Consider the following 10,903-nt stretch of genomic DNA (forward strand, 5'->3'; position numbering starts at 1 on the left):
TTTTGTTACTTAAGTAAAAGTATAGATACAGGTGCAAAGGAAATACTCAAGTAAAAGTATATAAACATGACAAATGTTCTTTTAGAGTAAAATGTATTTCAGAAAAGATTTTGAGAACTATTAAAGCGTGAAAAGTAGTGTCCTGGATAAAAATGTGTGTGTTTTGTTATACAGAAACAACAGAATACATTTTTCAAAATGTTCTATCTGTTTTTACTATTGTTTGCTGAAAGTTTGGAGTGTGCACCCATGTTCAGCCTTTTTTTATGAACGGGGGAAATAGCCCTGCGACAAGTTGGCCACTGTCCAGGGTGTACCCCGCCTAAGGCCCGAAGTCACTGGGATAGGCTCCAGTCACCCGCGACCCCGAAAGGGAACAAGCGGTAGAAAATGGATGGATGGATGGATGGAAATACGATACCTCACATTTCAGTATTATAGGCAACTGGTTCAACCACATATACGGTTCCCCATCCCCGATACTTGTGTATAAATGTATGGTTTTACAGCCTCACATAACAGCATCCAGCCACGGTGCATGTCCCGGGACTAGGTACAGGAGAACATGGGTCTGACCCCCACTCAAACCATTAACATGCTAAAAATAACCCCTCAACCCTTTCAGGCGGTCTCAAACAGTAAAGAAAAAGTACTCTTTACTCTTTTGTTTTGTGGACTAGAAAGTATAGATACCTGCTTGCAAATGTAAGGAAGTAAAAGTAAACAGTGTTCCATCTTAAATGCACTAAAGTAACCTAAATATTGTACTTAACTTCAGTACTTTTGTTACTTTCAAATGTGCTGCGATCATTCTCCTTCATTCATGCACTTCAAACACACAAGGAATTATAAAGAGTCAGTCAAGTTGAATCATCTTTATTTTGAAATTAGTTAATAGATTGTTTTAATTACTCTTTGGCATGACAAGGAGCCATTTGTACTCAATGTTAGACTAAAGTCATTTCAATTTATCTAGGACTGCTCCTACATCAAGTGTACATCAGACTTTTGAACAGCCTCACAGCAATCTTATTATATACTATTATTCTGTTTTCTCAGGTCAGTTTCATTCCATTTGAATTCGAATAATAAATTATAAACATAAATCCACACAATCTTTCATGGCCCTTCTTTCTCTGCGTCCTCTCCAGGTTCCGGCTTGACCCTGAGCGGCACCAGGAGGCCCCCCGCATGCTGCTGCGGGTTGGCCGCTTCACAGCACTGCGCCCCGCCTTTGTCTTTGGTCAGGAAGTAGAGGAGGGCGTTGAGCCACGCATTGAACGAGGCCAACGGCCTGGTAATCTTGTAGCACATGGACACCATGGTCATAGTGTTGCACGGCACCCCTTTGGTCACTTTGAGGAGGAAAAAGATGGTTCTTGTCACATGGAATGGGAAGAAGCACAGGGCAAATAGCAACGTGATGGTGATGATGGTTTTGATAGATTTACGTCTGCGATTGGCGTATGGAGAGTGGGCACCAAGGAAAATAGACGTCCCATCGTTGTGCCTGTGTGTTCTGGTCCATCTCACTCCGTTGCTGCCTCTTCTGTCGTCGCTGTTTGACTCATGTGCGTTTTCTCTGTCTTTCGGGTATTTGCAGGACGGCGGCTGTGAATGCAAGGTCCTGAATATGGTCAAAACGACATGAGAGTAACACCAAGCGATGATCGTGAACGGTATGAAGAAGCCCAGCAGGTGCAAAGTGATTCCATAGGGTACGTACAGCGAAAACTCCTTGTCTATAGCGTCATCCCAACAGTTTTGATACTCCTCAATAAAGCCCGTGGGCCCGTTTTGGCTCCGGGACCCATTTATCAAAGAGCCCTCCCTGGTTTCCCCATAAAGCAGGCTCGAGTTGCCGGTTAAACTCGTCACTCGTGTTACAGAACCAGTCTGGGCAAATCGGAAGATCGGGCAAGTCAATGCGAACACGACCGTCCAGACTAGAACACACGTAAACTTAACCGCCTTCTTTGTTTCTAGCGTGATGGTCTTCATGGGGTGGCAGATGCCTAGGTACCTGTGCACAGAGATACAGGTGAGGAAGAAGATGGAGCAGTAGAGGTTAAAGTAGAAGAGAAAACGCACCAAGCGACACATGAAGTCCCCAAAAACCCAACGGTCTCTCATTATGTAACTGGCCACGAGGAAGGGCAGCGACAGGCCGTACATGAAGTCCGTGGAGGCCAGGTTGACCATGTAAATGAGGGACGGGTTCCAGCGCTTGGTCTGGCGGAACGAGCGAATGAGCACGACAGAGTTCAGGGAGAGGCTGAAGATGAAGGTGAAGGAGTAGCATATGGGCAGGAAGATGTATTTGTAGGACTCGTCGATGTTGCAGGAGGGAGCCAGCTGCATGGGCGAGGGGGAGACGGGCGCCCCGCTGAAGTTGAGCAGGTCGTGGAGCGGGGAGACGCTCGTGTTGGGGTGCAGTTCACCTTTTGGCGCCATGGTGAAAAGCAGTCTTCAGGCCAGTGGCAAGTGAGGCAGCGTCGTCGTTGTTGTTGTCGTCGTAGTATGTAGGTTTAAAAGCCGTCCTGGTGTTTCGTTACGCATCGTTGTCTCGGGCCTCTGTGAATACGTTCCGGACAGAGAAGTCGTTTTGAGCCCTGGGACGAGAGAAGAGAAGAGCAGGGACAGGCAGTTAGATAAAAAAACAGAATCGAAAGACCAACCGCTTGTCTTCTGTCTTACTACCCCGTGATCTTTGTCCACCTGGATGTCATGATTACCAATAGACTTTTTTGTCCACTCATTTCCTAGAACACTGAAGAGGAGGTTGAGGGGACAGTGGACGTTGCACAATCTGACCTCCTGTGTACCGCTGTGTGGATGTAGCGCTTGTTTGCCTTCCTGTGCACAGGGGTATGCTGCTGATTCAGTCTCTTCTCACCCCATTAACTCACCAATAAGTAACCACACTTCCCCACTCCCTCATTCATCCCCATTTATCAGCCCGTCGGCCCATCGTTTCTCAATCCTGGTTTATTTTCATGATTCTTGGTGACCTGAAGTGCGCAGGACGTGTTATTGTGACAGATGTAGAGTCCGGCGCATCTTTCGCAGCTGGAGACGTCCATATTAGGCTCAGCACACAGACAGGTGCGCCTGAGTGTCCTGCTGCTAATGCTCAGTGAGCCATTGGCAGCTTATACCAGCACTATTGAGCTCGAGTAAATATGGGTAATGTGTCAACCAGTAACATGACATGTTTGAGTACAACACATGGAACGTGTGTTGGTCTGATCTAGTATATAAACGCGGAATGCAAAGGGGCTTGGCCTTCAGATGTGTTCATTACTACTCTGCATTATTTAAGGCATACAAATCCATGGAAATATAAACGATGGATCATAATTGGTATCTAAAGTTCTCATCTTGTGGGAGAGTGGTTTGAGAAGAGGGTACAATCTGACTGGACTGACTTTATTGAAAGAAAACACATTGTGAATCTCTGTCACCATGTAGAAATACCATGCATTACTATAATATTGTCTACTACAATAATTAAAATATGAAAGAAACAAAAACTATTTTCTCGTGTGATGAACATTAACTACACCTCACTTTGCCTTAACAAAGGAAATAATTAAGATTAGTATTAGATGAATAGTTACTAAGCCTGAATCATTTCTAATAAATGATTTGTTCACAATGAGTCAAGTTTTTGCTTGTGCTTTATTAAGGTAGTTATTACAAAGTGTTAACAAACATTTTGCGAGAATTATTTGTGACAAAATTTTCCTTCTTATATTTAATCAATTCTAACTCTGCAGTGATAGTTCATAATTATTAGACTGAGGTTAAAAATAGTCTGGATGTCCTGACAGATGCGTTCGGAGCAAAGTGGAAATGAAATTGGCCTGAGCTCATAAATAGCTGCATCTCTGTGAGCTCTTACCTGTGCTGCTGCTTGTTTCTCCATATGGCTCATGCCGTCTCTGCTCCATTCAAATAATGACAAGACAATACATAAATCATCCCAAACAGAAGGCGGGCCGTTTATCAGCAGTGGTGAAAATAATATCCAGTCTTGGTGGAGTCCTCTGAAGCGACGCCGGTCACTCGCTGGTGCTGGAGGTGCAGGCCATTAGTGACCTTGACCACTTTGGCCACTTCACTTTTCACTCTTTTCAGCTCCTTCTGCAATCCCATGTTTCTATGGTGACATGGTCCCTCCTTCTGCGTGTCATCCAGCTCAACTCCCACTTGTCTGCGCGCATGTGTCGGTGTTGTGTATGGAATGAGACAATAGACTGTTCACTTCAGACATGACCGTGTTTACTCAATACAATCAGAACAACTTGGCATCTATGCGACTGTTTTAGTGTCTTTAACCAAAGGTATGACAAGATTGACAAAAGGACAACACGACAGTAATGGATAATATACATGACTTAACTTATTGTAATGGGATAGACATTTAACCAATCAATAAAAAAGGGCAGTACCAACACTAGAGTAAAAATAAAGTCATGATTGGCTGGTACTTCCATCAGGTAATGTATGAGTCAGCTGGAACAGGAGTGGTGAATGTGTAGAATACAAAAGTTAAAGCTTCTTTTAAAAAATACCATCAATGAGCATATGTTACATAACAAAATAAACACTTTTTCAATGCATGCGTGACTATGACATTTAGAAATATGTCCGTGTTAAAGACATAATTAGTAACACATTTATAAAAAGAACTAACTAAACACTAGCAGCTCATCTACCTACGTCCCTTTTGTAAAACACTGCATTTGAAATTCAAACATACAGAAAGGCATCTGTCTGTGAAGGTGCTTATGAAATGTTGGTGCTGATTGTTTCAAATCAAACAGTGGTTAACAACAATAGCTGTAATATAAGACTTTGCACAAATGGCCACACTTGAATTGCGCCGCTTTAAAAATGTATGATTGTGGAGCACACTGAAAATGCAGGTTTCTCTTGTTACCACAGCTGCCACAGGTCACAGGCTTCTAAATTTAAAGTGTGTTGATACACTGTAGTGGAATTAAAATATAAACATTTAAAACATTTAAAAACATTTAAAAACATTTAAAAACACAAACAATAGTGTGCAGTCCACTGTCCTATTGGAGGACACATTCTTTCAAGTGTTAGTTCAGTCCAGATGTGGACGCCGCTCATTTGGAGACGGTTCACAGGTTTGACCCTGGAGTGAGTGTTTTGGACAGTGTCCTGAATAAAGAGCACACAGGGTTCATACTGAAGTCAGGTCCTGCACCTCCAGCAGCATGGCGTCCTGCTCCGTCCTCAGCTGGTCCCGGATCTGCAGCAGCCCCACCAGCTCCGAGCTCAGATCTGAGAGTCACAGAGCAGTCGGTCAGACCAGACTCACTCACAGGAAAGATGCATTGTTTCAGCACATGTCTTCCCTTTATGTTTGATACTATGGGACACAGAGTGAAACTCAACATAAACTTGAGTATGTGTATGTATTTGTGTCTTTGGCCTCATACACATCTTAAGAATGCTGTGCCTATATTTAACTACATTATTTCCTCTTTCTATTCATATCTTCAATCGGTTTCGCTGCATAAGCCGACAGGAGTTGTATCATGTATTATGAGTTGTAGTATGTATTACTGTTATACTATTTCTTGTGTTTTTGCTAAACAGATTCAGACCAAGATCTAGTAAAATAATGCATATATGTTGTTGTACCTTGTATGGTTTTCTTGAGGGAGGTAGAAACCTTGTTTATCTCCTTAATACTGAGGCTTTGGAGATCAGTGCGTTCCAAATGCCTCCTCTCAATGACGGCATCTTTAAGAGCAGAGGACTGAAAACCAAATGATCTATATTAAAACACACACTAGCAATGGACAGTTTATAATGTCATGTATTTAAAAAGCCATGTTTAAAAACATGCTCCTTTCCAGGTGATGTGACACTTAATTATTCAAATTAAAATAATGAATTGGCTTCATGCTGTGTTCTGCCGAATATTTCTGACAGCAGAACATCTTGATTTTTTTCAAGAAGCGGTTCACATTGAGAATAAAATGTGACTCAAATCAGCTTTCATGTGTGAACCCAATGGAAGTGGCCTGGTGTATAGAAGAGGAACAGGACAAAACCAGAGTCGTACTGTAGTCTTTTCCAGTTCATTCATCCCAGCGCTGTAGAAGTCAGATTAGTTCAGATTTAGTACCCATTATGAAAGTGACCTGGGTCGCATTTGAAAACATCTGATTCGGTCATGAAAAGGTCACGTTTAGGAGAAAAATTGGATTTGATGCCACCAATGTGATGTCGATATTGAAAGGCCTGGATTATGAACCCATTGTGTGTAACGTAATTCTTGTGTTTGAGACAGTGGCCTCACCGATGTCCTGTGGTCCGTTCTCAGCCGGTCCCTCAGGTTCCGTAGTGTGTTCCTAAAACCTCGAGATGATTTGGGTTTATCCGATTTGGGCGATTTCGACGACTTTGATGATTTTGATGACTTGTCCGACTTGGCTGAGGGCTGAGGGGGGTTCTTTTGCAACTGAGCAGACTCCTGAACAACAACATTTTGAAATATTCATCCACAATTTAATAGAATAATAAATAATAAAATGTAACTTGAACTTCAGAGGACTAGAGTGACTTTCCTGACCCACTTCCCTTTTCTAGGAATAGATATAGTGTTACCTTGTTGTTGGATACATCCTTCTCCCCACCGCCTTCCTCATCTTCTTCCTCACTCTCGCTGTTGTTAATGAAGCAGAGCTGCAGGTTCATCTTGGTCTGAAGTCTGACAAACATAAACTAACTGTTACATTCAAGTTTACGAATAACGAGCAGCAGTGCATGTGTAGAAAGTGTACTTACCGAGAGGTGAGGGCCATTACGTGACTGTTGCAGGCATCATCTTCATAGTCCCAATTCTCTGCTCTGGTCCCTCTGTCCTCCATCCAGCTATTGTCCGGTGACCCACCAGCCTAAAGGGAGAACAGTTGTACTTGTCATTAAAGGAGACATATTATGCTTATTCCAGGTACATAGGATTGAACTATAACATAAGTAGATCATCATTTTACTTTATGTTCATTGTAAAGCAGCATGTTGTAATTCCGCTCCACATTCTGCCAAAACCTCGCACCACGAACCACCTAAGAAGTGATCAGCTGACCAAAGCATTTATTGCCAGGACAACAAGCTTCAAGCTAACAGAGACGCGTGAATGTGCACGTACGCTTGCCTTTTCCCCGGAGCTGCACGCGCTGGTCTTTAGGTAAATGCACCGTGAGAGTGAAGTGCGATGGTGACAGAGACAAAGCTGTCTGAGCCATAGATCTAGTGGACTGAGCGGCGCACAGAGGCTTTACCTGCTGCTGAATTATCTGAACAGACGCAGGTCGCAAACGACAGCTCTGCAGCTCCATTCATTCATGCTAATGCACATGATCCAAGCACATTTTTGATTGAATTCTAAGTACTTTTACTCTTAGTGCAGACTGCGGGGTGACATTTAGAAAGTGACATCAGCCACTTTCACACCACACTCACTCCGGACTGCGTGAGAAGTCACTCCAAGACCACATATTTTAACTTGTCTCTGCGCATCCGTTTACTACGCTCCAGACAGCGGCCATAAACAGAATAGTTCATGTACCTGATTTTTTTCACATAATAAAGTTAAATCTTATTTTGTCCCATTACAGATGTAGTGTAAAAGCATCTATTCAGGTGAAAATGAGACCACAGAGTTTTCTCTGCATATAATTATAAAGCATTTTATTCTCAGAGAAACAGAAAGTGCTCAATTAGCATAACAATACTCGTTAGCTTTACCCTGATGGTAAAACTCGCTCTGGCCTCAGAGAGTTGTGTTATAAATTGAATGTGCTGAATATTTAGGATGCTGGAATGTATTAGGTAAGTGAGCGATACATGTGTAGCTGCAAAGAGTTGATGAACTAGTTGTTTTTCACACTTCAAAACTATAAAAATCAAGTACAGCTCCTTTAATTTTTGGGGTGTAGGATGTGGGCGGAGATAGGAGGTAGACTCGGTTAAAGGATAAGTAATCCTGTATCAAAATACAACTTTGAGTAAACCATTTGAGTAACAAGGTTAAAGGCTCATTAATGTCATAATATGTCCCCTAAATATATAACAATATCAGGAAACTGCATTTGGTGAACTAAAAATGTATGTGATGCATTATTCTGCAATGAATAAAATCAGTATAAAGATTCTAACAATACAAATGTAGGGGATAAAGATAATTGTAGGATCATAACTCACTTCTTTATTTTTTGCTTGATTAAAAAGAGAATGCCAAGTGTTTGAGGACTGAACTTGATGTCCCACCTTTGCGTTCTTCTCTCTCCGCTCCTCCTCCTGCTTCTCCAGCTCGGCAATGCGTAGACTCAGGGCCTCCCAGTGCATGATGGGTAGTCCCTCATTGTCCTCGTTGTAGCCCTCCTGCCAGAGCAGAGTGGCTCCCTCCGAGTCGTCCTCTTCCTCCTCATCACTGGTGCGGTCCGTCTCTGCCTCATTGTACTCCTTCTCATCACTTTGCAATCGCTCTTTTTCCCCTTCCACCTCCATCTGAAAATACAAACTAAAGGTGAACCCAACTTTTAACACATTTATTTAAGGCTTTTTATTAGAATATAGAAGAACTTTTTCCTTTTACTCAATGGGTTAGGTTTCAACCCAGCTCCTGTAACCATTCCATGTATCGGTAATTATGTAATTACATTAATAGTGACCAAAAGGTTTACTGAAGTTGTGTCTTGCTTGGACATAAAAGTTAATCACATGAAAGACAAAATACATCACAATCACACATCAATACAATGAAAAATAAAAAAAATACTGTTGCAACTAATAAAATAATTTATTACTAAGAATCCAGTACAAAAATGCTGTCTTCAGTCATTTAGTCACTTCATCGGTCAAAATGTGTATAAGTCGACTAATTGTTATTTAGATGGTAATGATTTATATACAGAACAGCAATGAGTGCGTTTGGGGAAGTTTGGGAAGTTAAATCGGCATCTTTACATAGACTCAGCAATGCCAAAACACAATCACTGCCTAAAGGTAATATTGACTATAAATCAGTCAAAATAAATATAGTGCTGGTATCACTGCAGTTCACAAGGGAGTAAAGTTACACACCAGGTTACTTACTGAAAAATGTGTCCCCTGCGAGATTAAACCTTCTACTGTTGAAGGTATTATTTATATATCATGTCTGCACAGTATTTCGGCTCAATACAATTAAAATGATGTGACAGTAATTGGACAATAATCATATGTCCAGAAACGTACTAAGCCTGTCGAATCAGCTCCTGGGGACAGTCATTCTGGTAATAACCACTCATAATAACCACAGGACAGGACACAGAATTGATGGGTGCATTTTTGTCCACGATAATTTTGTAGGCCAGAAATATAATAGAATATAACCTGAAAGTGTTAATCCATGTGTAGTAGTAGTAAACCTAACTAGTAACAAACAGTTAATAGTAGTCTTGTTGTACGTGGTTACTTTCTTGGTTTTGATTGGTTAGTCTCTGCCAGCCTGTCTCGGAAGTTCAAAACTAGATGTAAATGTAATTAGTGAAAGATGTTTACTTGCCGAAGACGATCCTCGCGGGCTCTCTAAACTTAGCTGCGGCCCTGTGCGTCTTCTCGTCGGGGGCCTTGTTGGGAGTGTTGCCACATACCTCCTTCTTCAGACTTCTTACTGTCCATCCGAGTCACACTTTCATCTGTTTGTCTTGAGAAAATCGCCCCAAGAACTGCGGCCCCGAGCTCGCGTATTTGAGTCCAAACGATGGAAAGTGGTGTGCGGAAGGAGTTCACTTTGAGGCTGTTACAAGGCAAGAAACTCAGCCACTTGAAAGTCGAACAAAAGACTCAAACTTGAGGAATTTCACGCACCCGAAACAAACGTCAACGCGATTAGAGCGCACGTACTTCCGGTTTATGATGCATGTCCTTCCTTTCCTCCTTACTTTGTTGTTAGTCTCGTATTTTATCGTTTACTCGGTATGCTCATTCACTTTTGTCATCTATGTTTCAAATATTTACTATCTGTATGTTATAAATGTAGTTGAAGTTTATTAGTTTATTTTGAAGGCGTGTTTCATTTCCGTTTTAAACACTCTGGACAAGGTTGACTTGATGGTTCTGCGCTTGACCGCAGAGTCTCCGCTCCGGTGTATGAATATAATAATAACATGTTTGTTTGTTTGTTTGTTTGTTTGTTTGTTTGTTTGTTTTTCATACCGTAGGCTAATTTTAGGAGACATTGGATTATAATTACTTGTAATCTGCTTTAATCAACCTTGATTTTAACAACGACGTAATTTTCAGTAATGTTGTAGTTCCAATAGTGGCCAGGAGATGACAATATAATCCAAAATGAACATGACTTAAACCTATTATCAAAATAAATTGCAAGTACAACTAGAGATGGCAGATGGGTAAAATAAAGAGTAAATGTCTGGATGTAACATCTGGAATAAATGTATCTCAAAAAACGACTCTGAAAAGTATAACTTCTTCAAAAAAGTTACTTAATGAAAATCTAACTGAATACTACTTTATGAGTACAAACTCAGTTACTCGTAACTTAGTACTACTATTGCCATGAAGAATGATAATGACAATGATAAATCTCCAAAATAGGTTGACCTTAGAACAGCCAAAACTAACCAGTTTAGCTTTGCGGTCGTCCCAGTGTTTATGTTATCCTTCTTAAACAATATATACATAAAAAAGCACAATAAAAAGGTTTATGGCACTCATTTACCACCCTCGCTGTGTGAAGGAAAGGTTTCGCAGATCTTTCCTTCTGCTGCTGTCAGACTCTACAACAAACACTGTTAGCCCTGAACATGTGCAATACTGATGTAACCATGTGCAATACCATCATATTCAT

At 41.4% G+C, this 10,903-nt stretch overlaps 3 protein-coding genes across 4 annotated transcripts in view; all 3 read right to left on the reverse strand.

Moving 5' to 3' along the window:
* Positions 1-10,903, reverse strand: part of gba2 (glucosidase, beta (bile acid) 2) — a 173,270-nt gene that overhangs the window by 42,176 nt on the left and 120,191 nt on the right. The gene's annotated exons all lie outside the window — the stretch shown is intronic.
* LOC140371610 (P2Y purinoceptor 3) lies at positions 863-2,505 on the reverse strand. The gene has a single exon (XM_072458779.1). The coding sequence runs from the start codon at positions 2,452-2,454 to the stop codon at positions 1,120-1,122; it is 1,335 nt and encodes a 444-aa protein (XP_072314880.1). The 5' UTR covers positions 2,455-2,505; the 3' UTR covers positions 863-1,119.
* LOC140371795 (schwannomin-interacting protein 1) lies at positions 4,280-9,918 on the reverse strand. 2 transcript variants are annotated; one of them, XM_072459004.1, is made up of 7 exons: positions 9,684-9,918; positions 8,317-8,556; positions 6,832-6,941; positions 6,652-6,754; positions 6,344-6,517; positions 5,680-5,797; positions 4,280-5,316 (listed from the first exon to the last, which is right to left on the reverse strand). In XM_072459004.1, the coding sequence occupies exons 2-7, from the start codon at positions 8,554-8,556 to the stop codon at positions 5,216-5,218; spliced, it is 846 nt and encodes a 281-aa protein (XP_072315105.1). In that variant the 5' UTR covers positions 9,684-9,918; the 3' UTR covers positions 4,280-5,215. The 2 variants fall into 2 exon arrangements, with proteins under 2 accessions (XP_072315105.1, XP_072315104.1); XM_072459003.1 differs by having other exon boundaries at positions 4,281-5,316; positions 9,592-9,915.

The sequence above is a fragment of the Eucyclogobius newberryi genome, unplaced genomic scaffold (genome assembly GCF_026437365.1).
Source record: "Eucyclogobius newberryi isolate DKJ021-1_F unplaced genomic scaffold, fEucNew1.0.hap1 SCAF_22, whole genome shotgun sequence".
Lineage (NCBI taxonomy): Eukaryota > Metazoa > Chordata > Actinopteri > Gobiiformes > Gobiidae > Eucyclogobius > Eucyclogobius newberryi.

Bases quoted from the DNA above. Each gene is read 5' to 3' on its own strand.
- LOC140371610 (XM_072458779.1), bottom strand. From the start codon at position 2,454: ATGGCGCCAAAAGGTGAACTGCACCCCAACACGAGCGTCTCCCCGCTC.
- LOC140371795 (XM_072459004.1), bottom strand. From the start codon at position 8,556: ATGGAGGTGGAAGGGGAAAAAGAGCGATTGCAAAGTGATGAGAAGGAG. The intron at 6,518-6,651 runs GTAACACTATAT...GTTGTTGTTCAG, and splicing joins AGGATGTATCCAACAACAAG to GAGTCTGCTCAGTTGCAAAA. The intron at 5,317-5,679 runs GTACAACAACAT...TGTGACTCTCAG, and splicing joins CCTCAAGAAAACCATACAAG to ATCTGAGCTCGGAGCTGGTG.